The sequence below is a fragment of the Tympanuchus pallidicinctus genome, unplaced genomic scaffold (genome assembly GCF_026119805.1).
Source record: "Tympanuchus pallidicinctus isolate F22 unplaced genomic scaffold, pur_lepc_1.0 scaffold34, whole genome shotgun sequence".
Taxonomy (NCBI): Eukaryota; Metazoa; Chordata; class Aves; order Galliformes; family Phasianidae; genus Tympanuchus; species Tympanuchus pallidicinctus.
The window spans coordinates 2,644,650-2,669,271 of record NW_026294752.1 but is presented as its reverse complement, the minus strand read 5'-3'; the positions used below and the strand labels follow the sequence as shown (position 1 = coordinate 2,669,271).

Here is a 24,622-nt window from a genome sequence, read left to right as displayed (position 1 = left end):
AGGAATTTTACTGTGTTCCAGCATACTGTGCTTCAGTCGCATGATGTGAAATGCAGTCACATAGGACATGGGACTCCCCTGCTGCTGTCGGCTTCAACATATGGAGGAAAAAACAATATCCTAGAATCACATTGGATTTACTGTTGGACCCATATTCTCTTTTCTGGGCTGTATTAGGAGCATGTATGTAGCATGGAATAGGCACATCTTGTTAGAGCTTATTCCCCCAGGAATAAACTGCATTGCCATTTATTGGGAGACTCCAACAGAATGTAGCAGAAACTTTCCACAGGCTACTTAGAGACTTTCAGTGGAAAATAATTTTGGCAAAGTTCTGAAAGTACTCAATAAATTTCATTTTGAAATCCAAAAGCTAAAATACAAAATCTTTTTATGAGAGATGGCCTTGTAAAAGCAAGTGTAGTGCAAGCAGAGATGTGTCCCATAGCTGTATAATGTACTCGAATCACAACTAAGATTTTCCCATGGGTTTTCTCAGCGCCTGTGCAAGAAACTTTTGGGAGATTTTAAGCTGAGTGAGAATGTAATACATCTACCAGCAGCTGTTTTATGTCCATTCTAAGCCCGTCTTTTTTTTTTTCTTTTATCACTGTTATTTTTAAAACTTCATTCTGTTTTGTTTAATAGTGTCCTTCAAAGTATTGCAGCCTTGTGCAATGAAGTGAAGTCATTCTGAAGTGAAATGGCCTCTAAAGGTGCCCTTGTACAGCAACAACACTGGAATTAAGTATTTGGGAAAACTTTGTGCTCTCATTACTTCAGGATATTCCTTCTGTAAAGACATGGTGGGCTTGGCAACGTTACTGTTCAGTGGCAGATCCTGCGTCCTTGCTTCAGTAACACTTAAAGACAGAATTCTGAGAAACCAGTTCTGATTTCTGATGTCCACTTTCCACTGGTGTGAAGCTTAATTTGCACCAGCTCTGCTATTCCCACTGTGTAAAATCTCCTAAATGCTTTGTAGTTCTGGTTTTGTAATGCAAACTTTAAAAAAATATATTTCTTATTTTGGGAAGAAGGTTGTTTCAGTTTTTTTTTGAGGGGGAGACTGGTCAGTGTTGCACCATGCTTACACTGAGCACTACAAAATACTTTATTACTCAGTCTGTGGGAGAAATAGCTTGATTTGTTCAAGATGGATATTTGTTTCCAAGCTTGTGTAGGGGTGAATACCAGGGCAAGTGAGAAAGAGAGTATTTCTCATGAGAAGAACTTCTCGAGAAAGAAAACTAAACTGAGAGAATTTGAACAAAAAGCACATATGTATTGAATTGTGGTGAGACAGTTCCCACTGATTTCAATGAGAACACCATTTCCCTCCAGCTTTCTACAGAAGCTAGCATGATCGGGAATCAAATAGACCTGACTTGCCTCTCACTTATGCTCGTGTAAGTCAGGGATGATACCTGAGGCATCCCTCACTACTGCAGAGGAGCTCCATGTTTAATTGGGCTGAACCTGAGCGAGTTGTAGGGTGGGAGGTGACCTCTGAAGCCCCTGCTCTGTTTCCAATCTTTATTATTTTCCTGTTTCCACCTCCTTACTTGCAGCTCCCTCCTCACTGCTTTCATCCCACTCACTTTAACTTTGAAATCTGCTCATTGATTGTAAAAATGCATTTTTTTTCTGCTCCTGGAGTGTACTGGGGGTCCCATCTGCATCCCCGAAGGACAAAACTGCTCTGTTCCTGGAGCTAGTAGAATCATATTGCATGCAGTGAGATGATCCAGTTCTCCCATGAAATGATAGATGCTGATGGAAGACTGGCAAAAGCATCAATGGCAGCCAAACAAACGTATGGCTATGAACACTTGACAGGTGTCATTTAGCCAAGATATAGTGGCTCTGATTTTAGTGAGGCTTATCAGAAGTTACTTAATGTGGGGAAAAATCCCCACATGGCCCCAGTTGGCCATGTGACATGCCTGTTTGCTCCAAAGGCGTCTCTTTTGCAGTTTCGGAAACTTTCTGGAATGTAGTGTCCAAAAATAGATACTTTATGAGTTACCATCATGTCATGGAAAAATAAGTGTGATTTCTTTTATTTCTGCAGTCTTTCATAAATGCATGCCTCGTGTAGGTATTGTTTTTCTGATGTTTTTATCACTCAGTCTTTGGATGCTTAAAGAGTCAAACTTGAAAATACTTCAAGCAGTGGATCTCAAAAAAATGTAACACCTTGACTTTACATTCTTCTTTTTCCCCTTGTTTTTGCTACCCCAACAATTCTCTCTTTCCTTGAATTGCCACACAAAAGATAGGCTGCAGAAAAACATATCACCTCCCCACAGTGTGCCAGAAACTTGCCAAAATGTGATTTGAGTTGTTCTGCTAAAGATGCTTCCCAGAAAAAAAGTACAGGGGGCAAGGAAGTGCTGGGTCCATCCATCCACCCACAGTGCTGGAGGTGCCCTCCAGCAGAATCGGCTCTACAGGAAGGTACCACTCTCCATGCAGCAGCTCCACTCCTTATTATCTGGGTCATCTAGAAAAAAAGCCAAGTCCATGGGTTTCAGAAATCTCCAGCCACTGAATGCAATCTTTCTCAAAAGCAAACGTGGCAGGAGTGGTGAAGCAGATAGGAACAGAAGTGAATTTGGTCAGGCTTACAGCAAGTTTTCATGTCTCTACATGTGTTCTGCTGCACAAGTAAAAGGCTTGGCTTTTTTCCCCTCAAGACATCTTTGGCAAAGATAAGCATAGTGCAACTGACTGCTACCAATAAAATTTTTGCAATCAGTGTTTTAATTTACACTGTAGCTAATGTAATTGCTTTCCATACAAGAGGAGCATTTATTCCCTTTTCATTTAATTGATAACAGCAGTTTCTTTCTGACAACTTTTTGTCCGTGGGATTTATGTCTGCATGTTAAGTGCATTATCGTATTTGCATGTAGGTTTTTTGTGTTTGAGAAAGGCACATGGATTTTTGCCTACCTGGCTGTGTGGAACTGATCCAGGGAGACACAAAATCAGCATTGTTCCTCAAACTGCGGGGGCAGAGGAGCTGCAGAATCAAATTTAGCAGCTGCGTTCATCCTTGTGATGAATTAATAATTTCACTTAAAGAAAATTGTTACAGGTTGATGCCTCTGACAAAGCCACACTTTAATTCTTTTTGGAAAAGAAGATCATTTATTTCATCAGTTTGTTAATGTTCCTTCCATTAGTGTTTTCAAAGACAAAAGGTAGGTAAGGCATTCTCAAAAGTCTACCACAAGAACAGTTGTTTGATAGGCTTTTGTGCAGCCCATTGCACATGTGGGCCTCAAAATACTTCGCATAGGAGCCGTGATGTTTCCTCTGCAGTGACAGAGTAAAAGAAGCACATGGAAGTGGGAGGGCTGTCTTGGCAAGGTCAGAGAGAAATACAGTTTGTGTCTGTGCCTTGTTCTGTAACAAAAGATTAACTCCATCATTCCTTCTTCTCTGACCTTGGCAATTGTGCATTATGAGCGTACAACTCTGGGAGCGCTAGCAGAAGTTTATCTAATGTGGCATTATTTTTATGCAGTTCTGATTGCAGAGATTCTGAGATCACTACTGAGCTACTGAGGAATTTATTTGCTGAAGAGTGCTGGCTCTGAGCTCAGGTTGCAGGGCAGAAGCTCACTGTTCAAATCAAGATGGAGAGGGATCTTTTCAGAGTGTGAACAGTCTGTAATGTATTGTACTGTGTATTTCAAGTACATTTTAAAATGTTCAAACTTGTTTACATTTCTTCACAGAACTGAAGTCTGGCATTAAATGCAGCTGAGATTCTGTATTGCTAAATAAGGCCAATTCTAAAAGCAGGGCACTTGCTGTAACATGCAACATTTACAGTAGCAATGACCAAATTGGATGTTTTTCCTTCCCAGACTGTAGAAGATAAATTGGTCTCTGTCTTCCAAACTTAACCAAGTGCTGTTAAATCACTTTGTGGCTGTTTAGTGGTGCTTTCAAAGCAAAGTTTTAGCTCTCCTTCTTCCAGAAATAAAAGAGTGGTATGTCTGTTTATCTCATTTATTGAATTTCACACAGCTAAATTAAGTGAAATAAGAGTTTGATTCAGATCCAATTGATTTCAATAGAGTCTCTCCTTTTAGTCAAGGCTTAAATGAAGATCAAACAACAATCTGGAGCATATGTACATTTAATATGCTCTTCAACTATTCCTTTTAAACTTAAATATTATTGGAGTTTTTTCAAACCCACGTGGCATGCATTAACTTGCTTGCCTGTGAACATACGCAAATATCCAAGTTTCTACTGGAAACCCTAACTTAAGTGTTAACTGTAGGGTTCAGTCACATGAATACAACCTTTTAAATTTATCAGCTTTTACTTATTTTTCTTAGTTATTTGACAGGGTCTATTTGCTCTGTTAGTACAGATAACAACAGTACCTTTATTGTTTAAAGGAGCAAAGGAATTATTTATCTTGGTCCTGTCTTGTTTTAACCTCACTCAAGAAAGCGATCTCATTCTTAAGGGACAAGATGTTTCCTGGGAATTTTGGGAGCATAACTCCCTCTTTCTGTAGCTTTCCTACTTGAATCTGTGTGAGGCTGAAATATGCAAAGAGTTACTTTCTACAGACCAGCTTCAGAGCAAGCACTGTGCAGTGACAGAGCAATGCAGCCCCAGAGGCTGGATTCACCATCCACTGTGCTTGCTGGCAGTGTTCGCATGACTTTGGTGGACAGGGTTGTACATGGAAGTGAATGTGCATACCATGGAGTATGGGCATGCATGGCTCAAGGTGGTAAATGAAACCTGCGTGGTTGCTCTTGTGCTTCATATGTTTTGCAATCTCTAGAGATCATATAAGCATTTATGCATTTATAAAAATATTTGCAGGTTAAAAATTGAGAATATGTTGCATTTGTAATAGCTACTGTTAGTCTTCTATTTGGAATCAGATTGATAGGTTTATCTTACCCTTTTTGAGTTTGCATATGAGTGCTCACCTAGAACAAAAGCCTCGAGAACTACGTATGTAAAGGTTAAAATTTGCTACAATAAAAGGCTCAAAATTAGCATAAATCAAGAGAAACAATTGTTTTCTTTTAATTGGAAAGTGCAAATGGACATATGCAATTGCAGTATATTAAGAAACCCTTCATGATAAAATGTTCACAGCATCATTTCATGTTTTAAATTTTGTTTCCCAAAGTTTTAACTCATTTTGAGACTGTTTTAAACAATTCAGTTGTGATGTCATTAGTGACTGGTCTCACATTGTCATGGGCACATTTTCTTTGTATTGTGCTATAAAACCCTGCTGCTCTTTGGATGTTGCTGGAACAAATGACAAAGAATGTATTTTCTCAGATGATAAGGCACAAGCTTGTGTATCTGTTGTCATCTTCTTGTTTCCTGATACATTCTGGCGTAGATCTCGAAATGCCACACCCCTGCCGTGCATGTCTCTCAGGATTGAAGGCTCAGTGAGCTGTGTTGTAGCTCTTCTGGCCAGTTGGTGCTGGCCTTTACGCAGACTTTTGGAACATTTGCAGCAAAACTGGAGAGCTGAAGTGCTATTGACCAGGAGCTATGCTACCTGATTGGGCTATCTGTGGGAAAAGCACTAGGAGGACGCAGGGCCTCTTCCTTGGATTCACAGTAAGGTTGTTTTGCAGTACTGAATGAACTTACTTTTGTCAGTGTGTGAGTTTGACATAGCATAAAGAAACAAAGGCGAGGTTATTTGATGTGTGGACAGTGCTTCCTATTGGATGACCTGCCGAAGTGCTTGCATCTGCTATTACCAAATGCACCACCAGCACTGCCTTTTCCTCTTGATTTCCTTCAAGTTGTTTCTAAAATTCCATTGTTCTTTGCAGTGCTTGGTGTTGCTTTGCCATGCAGTATGCTGCTTAAGACACGTTTGAACTTGAAGAGTTTTGTATCTTCGGGCATACACGTTCAATTGCTCCACTCCAAGTTGGGAACTATAAGATCATCACTGTGCTCTGCCAAGTTCACACAGAGAAACTGCTGTGGGGGAACTTCACATCCAAGTTTGACTTTAAATAACGTGTTAATTGTGGCTTTGAGTTTCTCCTAAAAGCGTTGGGGGATGAATAGGAGAGATGTGTGTTTTTCTGTAGATTCAATCATTGGTGCGTAGAAGTTACAAAGCATTATAATTTCTGCATATGTGTTTGCACAGTAGTTGATAAATATGAAGTTTCCTTGTCATCGTAGGTTCCTTGCTATTGTAGCAGTATCTCATTGTTGAGTTCATTGGTAATTGCACTTCCAGTAAACCAAAACCCATGCACAAGCCAAGTCCTAAGTGTACAGCACAGCTCATCAGTCTGGGGAACCCATCTTGGAGAATGATTGAAGCCAGGATGGGCATTTCCGATGATGCAAGGAGTTGCTTCACTAAGACTGGAGAGCCTTCTAGTGCAGAGGCTTCTGCTCTCAGCACACCAGGGCACAGCTAAGGATGGATGCTGACTGCAGGTCTTTACTTGCTTGGTATTTTCCTGCTGATGCATCCAGTAACTGTGCATCAAGCTATGCACTGCTCACCCCTAAGTCCTTCTCAGGAAGCTTGCATCCTAGGTCCCCATTTTCTAGTCATGTCCTACAGTCTAATGTGAGACCTCGCCTTTGGCTATAATTCAGATAAATGTCATTCAGAGGCGTTGATTTACTAAGTTATACAAATCAACCTGTGCAGGTTACTCGTCTCTTGTTATTATTTAGAGCCCCAGCATTTGTGTCATCTTCAGTCATAATTATCAGTGATTTCCTACAGAACACTGACAAAGCTATCTGAGGAAAACTGGTCTAAAATCATGTACCTTTAAGGATCTCACTAGAAAACCTCCCCAGGAAAAACAAACAAACAAACAAACAAACAAACAAACAAAAACCCTCGCTCTTATTTACATTTTGAAATTGATTTTTTAATAGAAAAAAATGGTTTTGTGCTCTATCCCTCCTACAATAGTTTTGTAAGGCATTTGGAGGGAAAGTTTAAATGCTGGACTAGCCCACACTCTCATTATTATTTCTTCATCTTTGTCAGTCAGAGAATTGAATCCCACATCCCGTTCTCAATGAAGCCAGTGGAAAGACTGATTTTGGAGCATTAGGGAATATACATGCTGAATTAAATAATAGCAACAGAGAAGAAAAACAAAAATATGAGCAATATCGAGGGAAAAAATAATAGAGAATTCAAAAGACAATTTCTTGTTGGTAGAAATGCTAGAAATGCTTGTATTTTGGAGAGGTCTTTATTGAGGAGCAAGATGATTTTGGTTTTTATATTATTACCTATTCTTTTAGACGGAGATACAGGCAATCAGATCATCCGTCTGTCAAGCTGCCTCTGTGTCTACAATTTAGGATGTGACTTTTGCCATCAAAGGGCAGATCTCCACTCCTAATCGGAGCAGGGGAGACTTTAGATTTAGCTGGAAAAGTTACTTTCATCAAGTAAATAGAAGTAAGAAACCGTCTGGAAAAGTTTTCTTTTAGAGCATAATCTTGTTCTTTGCTGTGGCTCTAGTTTTGGGTCACTTTTAGGATTAGCTTCTGTCAAAGAATTTTTAAGAGCTCTTATCATTGCTTTTTCCCAATGTGCCTAAAATCTGAATTAATCTCAGTAGTTGCATTACTCTAAACTATTCTTTTTGAGTATGGATTTAAAACAGCCACATGTGGCTGTTTTTCATGATGCTTCGAATTACCAAATTTGAGTATGTGCAAAAATGATTGTATTCTGTGGTGACATTTCCAGTGCCCAAGTGCTGACATTAGGCTGGTCTTTTTAGCTGTTGTATACATTTGCAACCACTGTTCTCAAGGGAAAACATCTGCCAGCATCTGAGCACTCTTCACTTGTTTTCTAGCTTTTCCTTTCCATATTGCAACTTTTCAAAGCACATTGCAGCAGCTTTTTCTTTTTGTGTCATGTAGTCTTTCTACCCCCATGAAACTGACTCAGTATGAAAAATGCACTCAAAACTCAGTAATACGGGAAGTTCTCCATCACGTCTCTGTCTAACGTTGAGGAATATGTAAAGTATTACTAGATAAATAATCACATATAACAAAACGTCACTTTCTTTTTTGAGTCTCTGACATTTGATTCCTGTTTTCTTTGCAGAAATAGTTATTAATTATTACAAATGAGTTATCTGCTCTCGTTCTGCCTCATAATCTTAAATGCCGTTATCTCAATCATTTAACAGTGCTAGTTCTGCACATACCAGGTTTCCACAACTATCTGGAGGGCCTTTGGGGAGCTGTTCAATAGCTGTAAGAGAGAGCTTTGGGATTGGTTAAAAAAAAGTCTAACGTACAAGATCTGTCCAGATTTGTGCCTGAATACACGAGGGGATCCTCACTTAATTAGTAGGGAACAATAGAACTGCTTGAGTTGGAGGAGACCTCAAAGATCATCAAGTTCTAAAAGGTCAGTGGATGCCCTTGTAAGGGGCGAATACATCAACACAAAGCCATTCCTATCTGTGATTGCCCATACATAAGCATGCTGATCAGTATTTCTTACAAAATGTTTCTAGTTCAGTTGAAGTGTTTCTTTCTCCACGCTCTGGTTGAGGTGAATTAGTATTGGGCATCACTGATGTTAGAAGACCGAGACTCATTTTCCTCCCTGACCTCTGGAGGCAGCTCTGCATCTGGAACAAGACCCCTGCAAGGTACTGCTCTTCCAAGAAATGCCAAAATGAATCAAAAATGAACTTGCAAGTGAGTGAGAAGAAAGGACTTATTAGAAATATTCTGGCAGATTAAGCAAAAAAATCTCTTTTCTGCAGGTTTTGCATTATCATTAGTGGCTGGAAAAGATGCAGAAAAAACATATATGTTTATTATGCCATGTGGAGTAGAGCTATCAGTGGTGTACGAAGCATGGAAATGGACTTGTATGTCTCTGAAATTGCCTTATTGAGTTATTATTTCAGTGTGTGTGTCAGAGCAGCAAGAGGGTAAATCAGTCAAAACACAAACAGAAACAACTGATGATTTGGGGATTGGTAATAATTTGGGTTCAGAGCATTCTCCAGGGTTTCATCAAGTGTGGGACAAATATGCACGACAGGATTGGTGCTTCAGTAATCAGAGATTTTCTGAGAAGTAGAAAACAGACTTCTCTTGTATCAGTACGATCACTGTAGGGACCAGCTTATTTAATTTGAGATTGAATGAATTTGGGAGGATATAATCACTTGGCGTTGCAGAGGGTTGGGTGCATTCTGTGCCCCTAAAATTGCCTGTGGAAAAATGTAGTTTAGGAAATGCTTTCGTTTCACTCTAGTTGTTTGCACAGCAATAGACTCAGCAGAAACCAGTGACCTTTCCAATAGTCCTAGAAGATGAAGAATCAGAGGGTTGCAGAGGTTGCATCATCTAGAAATTCTACTTCGCAGCTCAGTTTGAAGTACAGTAGGGAGCAAGCATTACTTTTAGGCCATTTGTGGAGGTAATGCTGTAAATTACTCAACACTGACTTTACACTGACATTTAGGAAACCCAGTACATTTGCTAAGAATAACATCCCATAGAAATGAAGTTGCTCTCTGGTGTCCCACATTGTTGCCCTGGCACAACATTTCCACACTGGCTGCATTTTTGTTACAGTAACACAGCATCTCAGAGCAAAACTTCCCTCTTTTACTGATCAGCCCACTTTTCAGATCTGGATCTCAGCTTTCCTTCTGCCTGGGAACAATCTCACCCTGAATTGCTATCAGAAAACTTCTCAGTTTTTTCTTCATTCTCACTTTTATCTAAAATGTGCTGGAGACACACGTAATGTCCTCATTGGGGATTTACTGTTTAGAGTATGCTACCACACTACTCAGCAGTACTGTGGAAGGATCCATTCCCTCCTCTCCTTACACTGGATAGTTTGCTCTGTTACTCACTGAAACAAAAGTATATAATAAATGTTGCTAGCATCAAAATCTCTGGGGGGCAAATAGATCAATCTGAACAGATGTTAAATCATAATTCCTCCATCCATTCATGCATACGTGCCCCCCTTTGACCTCTGCTGAGGCAGCCAGTACAACACTGTGCTGGACTGCCTCTATTGCCTGCTGACCCGTGCAGATGCTCAGCATAGGCTAGAAGAAATGACCTGCTATGTTTACCTGATACGTGCAGTCTCAGTCTGCATTGCCTATTTCTGAAGATTCTGATCTGTAATTTGTCTTGTTTTTTTTCTTTTCCCCTCTGGCCAGAATAGTGTTCATGCATGTATTATATGCAGATAATTATAGCATGTATCTTTTCAGAACATGGTTTTCATAGGAAGAGAAATTGCAGGATAGTATTATTATAGGTAGTATTATTATTAAGCAAGTCATTCTCTTTTCTTTCGAAACCTTTTATTTGGGAAATTGGGCAGCAGATTAGCCTGAGTTCAGTAACATTGCTCCATGGATTTATGTTCTTCTGTTTGATTCAACTTTCTCAGCATATACTACTTATAACCCTAGTGCTCATCTGGTTGGTATTACTGTAACTAAGTTAACTTTTTTATGCACTTAGACCTTTTTATGGCAAAAAAGTGTTTGGCCCCATATGTATTTGAGCAAACAAAAAATTATGAGGGGAGCTTCTATGGGGTGGTCAGAATGCTGCTGGCCATATACTGTTGAAATCTTAACAGAAGCAAACTATTTACTTTTGCTGCCCAGATCTTAACAAACGTTCGTCCTTTATTTTCTGTTTACTGCATAGAGGACATGATGCGCCTGATGGAGGGGACATATTTTGCACATGGTTTAAAATATGTTTGGTAGGAAGCCATCAAAATTGTCTGTCCTCATAGGACAGGGGAAGATAGCAAGTCCTGGTGGACCAACCTGAAGCTCTTCAGAGCTTGTTATGTCTACTTTTCCTTTCATGACCTCACACACTGGCAAGGTCCTTCTGCTGACTATGTACTCCTGCCCTCTCCCTCTCCTTGTAAGAGCTGTTTGCAATACAGAAGTACATGGAACACCACGGTGACCCAAATTGACAAGCTTTCTTGAGATAAAAAAGCCTTTATTTCATTTACTTATTTATTGTTCTGCACTATTAGGGGTTTGGATCAACTCTTTGGCACGATTCATTGAGCGGTCCCATGAGAGAGGGAGAAGTGTGTGAGGAACCATGCCCTCAGCCTGCTGAGTCAGAGCTAGAAAGCAGTGAAAAAGGCTGTGCTTTTTGGGTCAACTGAACCAACTTCAGAGTTCTGGCTCTTCTGTGATCTCAAGTGAATAGATCTGCAGGCAAGCTGTTTCCCTAGGGCTCGTTTTGGTGACCTGGTTGTCTCTGATTCCACAGCTGCCTAGTTGGTAGATGGTAGGCATGGGCCTGGAAGACAAGGCCATAGAGGGCTGCTCTTTCCACCTGTCTTTAAATTCAAGCTGTAAAAACTGAGTAAAAACTGCACCTTCTGCATAGTTTTGTGTTCTTCCCTAATCCCTGGGCAAAAGCTGGACAATAACATTGCTTAAAATTCCAGAAGAAGTCGGTAGGACTCCTACTTTTCCAAATGGTGCAAGGCCTCTTTACTCGCATCCCCAACAGCAGCGCATTTTCCAGTGCAGACCAATATGTGAAAATTTTTCTAACTTCATACACTCAAAATACGATCATTCCATGTCCTGTGTCTCTGTCTAATAATCTGTGATCCCCATATGCAAAAGAACTCAGATGCAGATTTTAAACATGAACACATTTAAACACTTAACTTTGAAACTGGAGCAGAAAATCCTGCCTAGGAAATTCTCATCCATTACAGAAATTTGAGGCAAATATAAACAGGGTCATTTTCTACACTTGACGCTCTTGTAGGTGGTGTAATCGCAGTCCGTGTTAAGCTGCTCCCACGTGCAGCTGCTACTCTGATCACAAATACAATAATGCTTATGTAGATGTATAATGAGAAATAACTGAAGAATGTAAGTGAATGACCTGTTTCAAACACAGATGAAGAGTATTTTGTCTGTAGTTCGTCACTGTAGCTCCTTAATGGTGATGACTGTACTGAGAAGTAACATCTGTTCAATGAATGGTTTTGGCAGTAGATAAGTATGTTTTTTATCATTGATTATTAAGTTATTTTTCCTACTAGTGAAACATCAATTGTTTGGTTAATCTTCAACAGGTGTCTTCCCTCTGAAACTTGTATCCAGCTCTGTCAAGTATATTTGTTATTTGCCTTATGGCACCCCATACAATGGTGTTGCAGTTTGTAACTGGTGTTTCTCAAAATTATGGCTCTGTGAAGGCATAATTTCTTGAGATCAGGCCTGACATACATTATAATAATGATGAGATGAAGGCCTCCTTTTGATTCCACCCAAGAGCCAAGTTGGGTTGAAGTTTTCTACCTGAAAGGTGTTTTGAAGTCTTCTATAGGATTTATTTATGTATTACTCTCCTTTCCTCCATATTGCAATAACATAAAGATGTTTTAATGTTTGATGGATGAGTGCAGAGTTTCTGGGGCTTGCCTGTTTATAATGCTGATGCATCTGTTTGCCTAGGAAATATTGTATGCTCCCAGTGCTGTTGCCATTAGGTTCGTGCACATTAGACACATCTGTGTTTCTCACTGTGCTGATGCTTCAGTTACTGTGATTCTTGTAAAAACTGGATGGGCAACACGTTTTGGAGTTGTTCAACTCTCCGTAGCTGATCTTGATTTCCTTCATGAAGCTTTCTTCTTTCTTCCACAGTATGTCAAGGGACAAATAACAAGTTGACCCAGCTGGGGCACGTGGAAGACCATTTCACCAGCCTGCAGAGAATGTACAACAACTGCGAAGTGGTACTGAGTAACCTGGAGATTACCTATGTGGAGCATAACCGTGATCTCTCCTTCCTTAAGGTTAGTGGTTTCAGCCAACATGGCTTATTTCAGTAAAGGAATCTTACTGCATTTCTGAGTGCAAAGGATCATCTATCTATCTTTTAAATGCTGTAGTGATCCAAGAACAGTAATTGTCAGAGATATTGCAAATCACAGTCACAACATGTCTGTAGGCTGCAGGTTATGCTCAGCCCAATTACACAAAATCATTTACTTTGAGAAATAGCTTCTCAAGTGTTGACCCGACCTATTTTGGTTGCCTATTTTTGGTTGCAGATGGGTTTGTAATTTTCAGAAATTATCACATGCTTACCCTTTGTCTCCCTCTGAGAGGGCAAAAGTCTTTGTTATATGATAGGGCAAAACAAATGGCAAAGTGAGTGGCAAACATTGATCGCAGGCTTTGATGTGTGGAGGCTGTTACCCTTCTCTGCAATCTGTGATCCATTTCCACACGTGATAGTGAGTGCCTCACCATCTATCAGCACCTGTGTCCCAAGGAAGCAGGCAGCTGCATTCTGCACCAGCTGTGTGCTTTTTGTGACCTTCAAGGTAATCCTCTGCACTTAACACACAGACTATTCCCATCACAACATTTGTTCTGTGCACAACTGCATGAGCTACCACAGCCAACTGGGAAGAGAACAGACAGGATGGATGTTAAAATGCAGCCAGAGCATGAGGAGGAGAAGTCTTTCATTGGCACCTCCAGGTTCCCCACCAACAGACACTGGGTAAAGGGTACAGTTCTGCTCCCCCCTGTCAGAATGCACTAATGGCAGCAGCACTGCACATTAGGGTTTATGTTTTTAAAGAAGTTTTAAATGCTTTGCTTTTGGCATCCCTGGTATGTCAGATTAGGAGGTTTACAAAGAACAAGGCAGAAGGAGAAAATGCATGTTTTACATGAAAAATGTGTGTCTGGTACCAAGAACTCTTCTATGGTGGATCTGAATAAGCAGGTCAGTCATCTGAGTTTAGAGAAATTTTCATGAGCTTTCCTCCTCACAGAACAAAAAAAGGGAAAAACACTGCAATAGCAAGCATGAACATCAGAAAATAGTTGTTTCAGACATACAGGTTATAAATATGATGGTATTGCCATTTTTCTTTCCAAGCACTGCTTGGCCATGAAGATCAGTGTCTCCAGGAACATAACAAGTCTTCTGAAAATTCACTAATAGACTTCATAGAAGAGAAGAATATCCTAAGTAGCCTGAGGGCTTTTTCATTTGCAGGGATTTTTTTTAGAAGATAGAAATGCACACATTTCACAGTACAAGACAGGAATTAACCTACATCCATGGTCAGCGTTTCAGTTGTCTTATTGTCCTGTAAACGTCTATCGCTTGAGAGGTGATTGCCTGATCCTCCCCTCTGTTGAGCATTAGAGTGCTGGTTAGGGGAGAGGCATAGAAGATAAAGTGTAAGACTTAATCAGGTGAAGTGTCTGTGCTGCAAATGGTTGAAGGTAAATATTCAGAGAAAGCATCATACAAGTTAGCATATCATATGTGCTTGCTCTCTTCTCCTGCATCCTCTAAGTATGCCTACTTGCCCTTGCTTGGGAACAAGATACAGGTAGTGACCAGCTGGTAGCTACTTTTAGGGTCATTTTATACCTGCTTAGCATAGTCAATCAAGCACAAAATACAAACATGAAGACACATTTCTTCAGCTTCGTTTTTCATGTAGTCCCTTCTTGTTCTCCAATTTACTTAGTTCTTCTGAGTCTGTTTTTTTGTTCATTAAAATTCAAAGATTGCATTGGGGGAGTGGGAGAAGGAAAGTAACCTTGTCAAGAGAATGAAAGATGGTTTATAAATGCTGTGGATTAAGTGTCTTGTTTCTTCTCTCAGACCATACAGGAGGTTGCAGGCTATGTGCTCATTGCACTTAACATGGTGGACGTTATTCCCTTAGAAAACCTCCAGATTATCCGAGGGAATGTGCTTTACGACAACTCTTTCGCCCTGGCAGTTTTATCCAATTACCACATGAATAAAACCCAGGGACTTCGAGAGCTGCCAATGAAACGGCTATCAGGTGAGACCAGGGCAAAAGGTGGAGGCACCCGTAAGTAAACTTAGACCATTAAATTATTGATATCAAGACCAAATTGAAGATCTGCTCTCAAAGTCAATGCTTAAAAAACTGGGTGCAGTTTTCCATTTTTCTATTCGCTTTCCAGCTGTACAGCCTTTTTCAGAACATGAAGAAAGTTCATAATTTGCCATTACAAAAGGACACGAAGTCCAAAGCATCAATAGGATGCTGAAATTTATTTGTATCCCCAAAATGGAAAAGAATCATCACTTCTTATTTTTTTTTTAATTCTAGTGTAATTTACTATTTTCTGTTAATTTCCAGTGGGAGCTGGTGGTATGTGAAGAGCTGCAGAGTTGGGGTCTCATACGGTCTCTGGCTGATGGGTCAGGCTGTGCAAACCATCAGTGCTAGCAGATGCCTAATTCACTCTCTATCAGAGATCACAACCACTGCAGTGGAGGCACTGTAGCGGATGGCAGAACAGGCAATATGCCCAGTCTTCTGCCGTACCGATTTATTACAGACTTTGTAGCAGCACACACTGAAAAGAATTGTTTGCATGAGGAGACTCAATCATGAGCTGAAGCAGGTGAAAACACATTACCTTCTGCTATGTCTGCCAAAGTCAGTGGCCTCTGGACGTGTCACTGTGTGAAAAGCTATATGTAGTGGCTTCTCAGTGGCATCCAACAGCAGGTAGCCCTCCAGAACCTGTCAGTCTGAGCCTGGAGTTGGTTGCACTTCAAGTGTGCCTGTGCTGTGCAGATTGTCAGCATAGTGTGAGTGAAATGAAGAAATCTGATTTTTGTTTCCCTTTCTTTAAATCACAGAGAGAGGGAGAAAACTTAAGAAAGGTGCTTCACTCATTAGTGTTTTTTCTTCATGGCAGAAATTCTCAATGGAGGTGTTAAAATCAGCAACAATCCCAAACTGTGCAACATGGACACTGTTCTGTGGAATGACATCATCGATACAAGCAGGAAGCCTCTCACAGTACTTGACTTTGCAAGCAATCTTTCTTCTTGTAAGTATTAATTTACCAAAATGCTATGAGCTTCCTCATTTCAGAGAGAAGAGCCAGCAACCGAACTCTCAGCTTTGGATTTCATATCCACCAGTTCTTATACACAGAGCCATCAAATCCAGTTCTGAGGGAAATCCATTCAGTTCTTCATCACTGACATGAGATTCAATGTTTTGTCATGTCTAGGTCCTTAACTCATAGCTCAAAGAAATTTTTATTGATTCCTCGCAGTACCTTATGAATGCTTTTTTTCAAAGATAGCCACACAACTGAGAATAACATGCACTTGCATGTTTTCCAGGAGTCTTTAAATTTAAAGCAGCTATACAGGCACCTTCACATTTTTGCAATAAGGCACAATTTTCTATCAAGAGTGCTGTAAAAAAACTCCTATGTTTTGTGATGCATGAAAAAATCCTTGAAAATGTCATTATAAGAGGTAAATAAATCTGAGCAAGAAGATACGCATGTGTTTAAAAGTTTGTGTAGGATATGCCTAAGGTAGGCTCAAGCTGATCACAGAATCACATAATATCAGGGATTGGAAGAGATCTTGCAAGATATCATGTCCAATCCCCCTGCCAAATTAGGAACACCTAGATCAGATCACACAGGAACGAGGCCAGGAGGGTTTTGAATGTCTCCAGAAAAGGAGGAAAGGAGGCCCCATACCCTCTCTGGGCAGCCTATTCCAGTGTTCTGTCACCCTCACTGTAAAGAAGTTTTTTTTCATATTTATGTGTTCCTGAGTTCCAACTTGCACCCATTGCCCCTTGTCCTGTCATTGGATGTCCCTGAGAAGAGCCTGGATCCTTGAGCCTTGTGAGTTCTTGTGAAATCCCCTGTTGCTTCAAGGAAAGGAGTTTATTTTCACTTCTGAGCATTTCATTTCTGGCACTGTAAACTGGCGGGAAACATATTTTCTTTATCTTCTAGTTGTGTAATCGACAACTTCTGTGTTGACATATTTGCTGCAGAGCTCGAATGTAACCTAGCATTGCTGCAAACAGTGCAAGTCAGCACAGGATCCTGGCTCTGAATATCATGGAAAGTTAACCTTTAACTTTTTAACTTTGGAAAAAAACATAGTTCTTCAGTCCCAGAGCAAATCAGTCGACTCCTGGACAAGTACTGACATTTGTTCAGCTATGTGATCAGCAGTGAACGGAGGGAGGATCACGTGCCACTAGCAGGAGGAATTACTCTAATATGACGTGTCTCTTCAGTGTAGTAAATTCCAGATTAGTCTGCATAGAAAGCCACTTATGGTCAATGGTGATAGTGATCCTGTAATCTAAAATATGTTATTTCTTTGGGACACTCCTTGACACTGAAAGGGAAAAAAAAAAAGGAAAAAAAAAAGAAAGAGTACACACAGCAGGAAGAGGGAGGGAAGCAGATAAGAAAGGGATGCTTAGCAACAAGAACCCAGTGCTAAACATTGAAGGTGTACATCTGTCCCGATGCCTCTCCAGTGACAGCATAGACCTATGCTGAGGGATGTTTTTGGTTGAGAGCGGGAGGAGAGCGTAGTTCAGACAAGTCAACTTGTTTTGTGGCAGGAATAGCTGGCAGTTACCTGTGAATCCAGTTGGTTTTGTTTTCTTCTTAGAAACATGTTGTTCAGAAACATTCATTTCCACATGGCCTGCAGCAAGCATCTGTCTCATGCCCGAATGCAAGCCAGTAGTGACTTGCAGCTTTATGCAAATCCAAGCCTGAGAGCCAGAAGGGCAGTTGCTGAAATTCCTGTACCTGGGAAAAATACTCCTCTTTTGTCTTGCCGGATCAGCAAGGTATTGCACTTGCTTGCTATGAGGAGACTTGTAGTACAGCACAAAGGAAACCAACTATGAACAACAGATAAGGATTTTAGTTCCAGCACTCAAAATTTCTGAACATAGAATGTGAAGGCTCAAGGTTTTGTTTCCTGTGACACATATGGTGTTGTCACCCAGATTTTAAACAGGGTTTTTTATAATACTCCAATCTTATGTTTTAGGTCCTAAGTGCCATCCGAACTGCACAGAAGACCACTGCTGGGGTGCTGGTGAACAGAACTGCCAGACTTGTAAGTGTATAGATTAATTAGGAATTATCTTGAATGCTACAATCTGACATAGTAATCTTCTGCCTACTGAATAATTTACCTGCCAATTGAGCAGCATGTGTTTTACACTTGTCCTTTCTTTGTCCTCCTATGCTCATGCTCCTTGAAGCACAACACATGGCTTGCTTCTCCTCACAGTCTTAGTAGGCATGATAAGTGGCAATGGGTCTGAAACAAGTCTATATCACACATGTGCATATATGGCCTTCCTGCTCTGAAAAAAAACTGTCATGAGGATCATTGAATCACAGAATGATTTGGATTGAAGAGACCATCCAAGGTCATCTGGTCAAAACCCTCTGCCCTGGGCAGGGGCAACTTACTTAAATCCAGTCATGTTGCTCAAAGAGCTCAAAGAGTATCCAGCTCCACTTTGAACACAAACAAGTTTGTTTGTAGGCACAAGCAATGTCACCATCATATGGGCAATAGCACTACGTATTGTACTCAGAAGACCTTTTGAACACTCAGTTATTTCTTAGTTTGTACATTTATATATTTGCGATTGTGAGCCTGTTCAGTTTTGTTGCATATGCTTTACTTCAAATTTTTGGAGGTAGCCTATTTTCCTGAAATTACAAGAGTAACATGCAATCAGAGTTGCTTGAGATTTTGCAAGACTTTATTTCTCCTAAGGTAAAGATTGAGGAGGAAAGTTTTCTTTATACTTCATTATTTTCTTTTTCTATAATAATTGGGGAAAAACACAGTTTCTAATTTCTCTTGCTTGCCAGTTTTGCATAACCATGTAAAGCTCAATGGAAAGTTTGCTATACTCACACAAACGAATGCGACATTTTCCATTGTAAATAATGTCTTAAACCTAAGTTTCATGCTTCTAAGTGTCAGACCAAGTATGTACAGCTTCTACAGCTGACAGAAAAATAAATGTAGAGCCTTTCTCTCTTATTTGGCTTCAAGCTTGGTTTTTTTTTCTTGTGCCATTGCCGAGCTCACCAAGTTGCTTTCAAGGACAGTGCTCCCCACCACTAAGACAGAATAGCTGTTCCAGGGGCTTGCAAAAGATCATATCTCAATCCTGCAGACTTCCAGCATTTGCAAACACTTGCTGGCTTCAGGAGGGTTATGTGGAGTACATAAAATGAAACCATTTGCAAGCTTTGGCTCTACTCTTGAAGCATTTGAGAATCTGAGCAGCTGAAAATGTATCCCACATTTTCATATGTGGGGAAGTTTGGTCTGCTATGTGTCTTTCCCCTTAGATGAATGTGGGATGTTCTGTACGAAATATAAATGTTTGCCATGATACATGTTTCCAGCAGGAAGCTTCAGTCAATAGCTATCAAAGTGATGAGCTGTTTTACTCCTATGCTGATGCTTATGAAAAAGTTGTATCAAAATGCTGTCCATGTTGAACAACGTACCTTTTTTTTCCCCTGTTTCTGCTTGAACAGAGGAGTTGCTGCCAGAGAAGCTAATATGTATTGTTCAAATCATGTGTTTCCTTCAAAAGACAATATGTTGCTTACAAGATACAAGAAAAATGGATAATGGAAAAATATAGCGTGGTTTAGGAAAAAAAAAAACAGTGATGGTTGTGTACCTGTATCAGGTTGCATTTTCTGATAACTCTCTGTTAGTTAACAACCATTTCTGACTTATAGGATTTCCTGGTGGTGTTGTAACTAATTTCTGCCCGGCAGGGAAGCTGGTAGCAGTACTGCACTGTACAGGTGCTCAGGGTGCTGTAGTGAAGCACACTAGCAATCCCCCACTTTCTCTATTGGGGACTCAGTCCCCTATTGCCTGAGTGCTGATCAGTGATTTTATTGTGGAGAAAAAGCAGACCACTTTTGGCCCATGGTGCTGACATACACTATCCATTAATTTCTGCATTTCGTGGTGTTTTGCTTTTTAAAATTATTTTTATGATTACTATTCTATCTGCTTTGATATTCAAATTGAGATTATATATGGATCTAAAAAATTATTGCAGGCAGCTTTTCCTCTCTTGTAAAAAGCTGACCCAGGATTAGCTTTTCCTTCGGGTTACATTGGTATAAACCCTGAGGAAGTTGAGTAATAAAGATAAAATTTGGCCAAGGAATTGAAGCTTAAAGAAAATAATATTGTATTCATATGAGATCAGTTTACTGAGTGGATGTCCCCTCTCTCTCCAAATTTCAGAAATATTTTTAGTCATCAAAGGAATCCTAAGACCGCACCAATGATACATAATTTCCCACTATTGCCCAGAGTTCTGGCAGTTCTCCTGTCATGTTGTTTTTCCCAAAGCTACCACCAGTAGTAGCAGGTTACCTCAATAAAGCAGAGCCAAGCTGAAAGTTGCCTGACTCCGTGGAGTTATTCTCGATTCAGACAGCGATGCCAAAGGGGCCTGGATGCTCTTTCTAAGCAGGATATGATTTGCTGATCTGGAACAGAGTGCTTTGCACCCCACAAGAGCTGTATACATCCTCTTTTTGCCACCACCCACACCAGCTCTCACCCTTCCTAGCTTTTGCCTGATTTGTGGGCAGAACATGGGGGAACTAGCACAGATACTGCATCGGATGGTTGTTCTGCATTTATTGATCTCATTGCAGCCTAAACGTTCCTCATTTCTGTTCTTTTTCTTTCTTTTCTTTCTTTTTTTTTCTTTCAGTAACAAAAGTCATCTGTGCCCAGCAATGTTCTGGGCGGTGCAGAGGAAAGGTGCCCAGTGACTGCTGCCACAACCAGTGTGCTGCAGGGTGCACGGGACCTCGGGAGAGCGACTGCCTGGTAAGGATGCTACAGCTTCATCAGTGCTTAAATCCCTAAACAGAGGAGCAGGCAGGCAGCTGAATGTCTTGCAACCTTCTTCCATCTGAGGAAGCTTCTGAGATATACTGACCCATAGGATGCCATTTGGAATGGGAGCAAGCCATCTCTGAAACAGGCAGGGAAGAGGACACAAACCTTTCAACACTGGTCTTCAGTAACAAGGTTTCCCTGTCTGATTCTCAGTTGCTACAAACTTTGGGGTCCCTGGTGCTGTGGATGGGAAAAGGGCAAATCCAACTTTTTTAGGAATAAAAAATGTTATTGTCTGTCTACAAGAGTTTTCAGGGGTTAATACATGCTGTGCTTTTAACTTGTCCCTGGCTTTGCACTAAATTTAATTCTGAATTAAGTGATGCTCATGTAATTCCCACAGAAACTGTCCAGTCTGTGTCTTGTTGCTGTTATCTGTATTCTGGCCACCCTAAGAAATTGCATAGCTAGGATGATCTTACTGGATTGCAAGGAAGAGTTATTCTGTCTCATCTGGAAAACCAGGGACAAATAAAGGGGAAAAGGGACTGATTATTAATTTAATGCTGGATTGGGTTGGAAGAACCAACTTATCCTTCATAAAGAGCTTCTAGGTTGTTCATTACCGGCAGCCAAATAGAATGGTTTCCTTTTAATATTCAGCCACAAAAGTCAGTAATTGGCAGGAAAGAACTTGATTTGATTGAGGTTATTAAAAAGTGGCTGGCCAAGAAAAGTACTGTTTGTCTTGATCTGGTTACGGCTTGTAGGGAAAATTTCATCTGAGGCATGCAGATTCGCCCATGTTCCCATGTGAATCCCAGCAGTTCTTCTCCAGAGTGCCAAGTTTTCTTGTTCAGAACAAGAAAACCTTACATTTGCTCTTTTTTTTTTTTTTCAAATGTCATACTAAATTGCCCTACCTGAAGTAACCTTTCACATCCTAAGCACTAGGGACCAGCCCTGGAGATGCTCAGGATTCCCATTAGAGCTAGGTGAGAAGCAGCACAGCTCATAGAAGTGTTTTTAAACAGCTAATGTAAAGACCTTGTAATGTTTTAATGGGTGCTGTTGTTTGACAGGCATGCCGCAAGTTTCGGGATGATGCTACCTGCAAGGACACGTGTCCCCCACTGGTCCTCTATAACCCCACCACCTACCAAATGGATGTCAACCCCGAGGGAAAATACAGCTTTGGAGCCACTTGTGTGAGGGAATGTCCACGTAAGTTCATTTCAGCTTGCAGCCGAAGAGAAGGACCTGTGTCACCCTCTGCATTACAGCCCAGCACATTCCTATTCTCTTCATTTCCTCTGGGAACTGAGAACAAGTGACAAGAGTCAGAGAATGGCTTATGAAGACAATCAGCCTTTTTTAATCTTTCTGAATCCGTCAACTTCTCTGATTATTAGCAGCTAAATTTTGACTTCTGAGGATTTTTTCCTAATGGAGAGAAAAGCGTCTTAATAGAATCATCAACTCAATGGCCAGAGAAGACATATGGGAACAATCCTGTGTATTACTGACACAGTACCAACTCTTAACTGGTTCTTATTTAGTACAGATGGAAAGTCATTGGTTTAAACACTCTTTGAGAACTCCTGTGATCATTGCTTCCTTTACAGATGCTTTCTTTCAAGGTTTTCCATAACCATGGTCTTTTAGACAAATAAGACTTAAGTGTAAGAGAGAGTTCAGCATATAAACCTGGTATCCTTTTCTGAGGTTCATCGTTGCCCTTAGCCTGGAAGGATGTGTGAAAGTGAGGGTTCAAAAGGGCTGTGTATTGATTCAAATAACAACAGTGCTTGGAATCTGTCTTTTGCAATGTTGTTTCACTCTTCTGTGACCATTCTCCTCTGTTACAAAATAGTAATAGCACTCTATGTCTGTCTATCTTCAAAGGATGTGGAAATTAATAATTAATGTATGTGTTTCACGCATGGCCAAAGGTCAAAAAACCTTCTTCTTCCTAGTATTGAAGTACCTGTATCGCCTCCGGTACATGTCTCTTGTTTTTCAGTGTTCTCTGTCATCCTTGTTTTTCCAGACAACTATGTGGTGACAGATCATGGCTCCTGTGTTCGCTCATGCAATACTGATACCTACGAAGTGGAAGAAAACGGCGTTCGGAAGTGTAAAAAATGTGATGGGCTATGCAGCAAAGGTATAAAAAGCATGGTGCGAAACAGTAAGGCTTTGAGATGATAGATGATTTATTAGAATAAATAGATGGAGTTCTGAACTGAATTGAGCCCTCGAAGTGCAAATTCAATACACATATCCACTGCTAGTTTGAAGTTTTGACAGGCTGTTTTCTCAGGAAGCATGGCAGCAGAGCATGCTTCAGCTAGGATATGCTGCAAATGTGCTTACACAGATAAACTGCACTTAATGTGTATCCTACACATCAGCATCCTTTATGCAGCCTTCTCAGTTCTCATCAACAGGAATAAAATGAAAATGGGACAAAGAGAAGGGCATGTGTCAGAATGTGTGTGTGGAGATGCAAAGACCAGGGCTGTACAGGTGTGCAAAAGAGAAGTGTTTTTCCTTCTGTGATTTCTGAAAAGCAACAATAGGCAAAAGATTTGTGACACTGATCTTACAGTGGTAGAATTGACCAAGCTTTTTGACCAGCAGTCTTTTAGTATGTGTTTCCTTACATGTGATGATGCTTCTCACTACCAAACTTTTGTGTCCCTATTTTAACAGTGTGCAATGGCATTGGAATAGGTGAACTTAAAGGGATCCTATCCATAAACGCCACAAACATCGACTCCTTCAAAAACTGTACAAAGATCAACGGGGATGTCAGCATTCTTCCTGTTGCATTTCTGGGGTGAGTTGCCTGCTGGTCACTGAGGACTGGAAGAGAGGGAGTAGGGAGAAATTCAGGCTGATTCATTCTTCTCCCAACACCTCCTTCTGTTTGTTTCAGGGATGCCTTCACAAAGACACTACCCCTTGACCCTAAGAAGCTGGATGTCTTCAGAACAGTCAAAGAAATATCAGGTCAGTGACATGGGTTAAGCATGAGATATTATCTGAGTAGTGCTGCCTAAAACCTAAAGGAAGAAGAAGAAAGTTCTCAAAGTTTGTGAGCGGAAGAGCGTGAGACCAAGAGAAAAAAAAACAAAGAGAATGGTTTCTGTTCTTGAGCTTGCAGGGTCACTGCTCACACTGGAGGTCAGCAGCATCTTGCCAGTATTGTACCCACCCTGCCTCCCATCCAGGGATTTCCTTGGATGTTTCTGGTTTTTCCAGATCATCCCTCCTGCTGAATTGTCAGCCCCACCGAGGACTAAAAGTAGAAGCAATTCTCAGCTACTCAAGAAGTGTGTGGTGATTCAGGGGCATGCCACTCTATCTGAAAATAGCCAAGTGTTTCTATTTGTGGAAAACCTTTCTGCAGCTCCTTAGGGAACCATGCTCAGTCTCTTGCATCATCCTCATGGAGACGCATGGAGACACTCTCTCCAGCCCAAAGAGCCCTGCCTGGAAATGAGCACAAAGTGGCCAAGAGCCACAAAGTATGAGAGTGCTTGACTGCGATCTTGCACAGGCATCAACTTGAAAGTAATTTTGTTCATCCAGTTATAAAACAAATGTAATGTCAGAGCCCGTGGATATGACTCCAGGTCCACTTCTCTTTATCTCTTTTACCTGTCTTTTTGCCTTCAGGGTAGCAGTGACTAACTTCAGAGTTTCATACTTCTTTGTGCAATTTCCCAAATTCTTTCCCTTCTCCAGAGTACCATACCCTAGCAGAGAAATTTGCTTGTCATAACAAATGCACTGTGAGCTGCTGGCTGTTCTG

At 40.7% G+C, this 24,622-nt stretch overlaps 1 protein-coding gene across 3 annotated transcripts in view; it reads left to right on the top strand.

The window, feature by feature from the left end:
- The window catches only part of EGFR (epidermal growth factor receptor), a 152,815-nt gene that overhangs the window by 94,476 nt on the left and 33,717 nt on the right, over positions 1-24,622 (top strand). For all 3 annotated transcript variants that reach the window (XM_052698993.1, XM_052698992.1, XM_052698994.1), the window contains exons 2-10: positions 12,729-12,880; positions 14,722-14,908; positions 15,801-15,935; positions 17,938-18,006; positions 20,672-20,790; positions 21,885-22,026; positions 22,853-22,969; positions 23,518-23,644; positions 23,744-23,817. In XM_052698993.1, the coding sequence (XP_052554953.1) occupies positions 12,729-12,880; positions 14,722-14,908; positions 15,801-15,935; positions 17,938-18,006; positions 20,672-20,790; positions 21,885-22,026; positions 22,853-22,969; positions 23,518-23,644; positions 23,744-23,817 (1,122 nt within the window). The remainder of the gene's footprint in view (positions 1-12,728; positions 12,881-14,721; positions 14,909-15,800; positions 15,936-17,937; positions 18,007-20,671; positions 20,791-21,884; positions 22,027-22,852; positions 22,970-23,517; positions 23,645-23,743; positions 23,818-24,622) is intronic.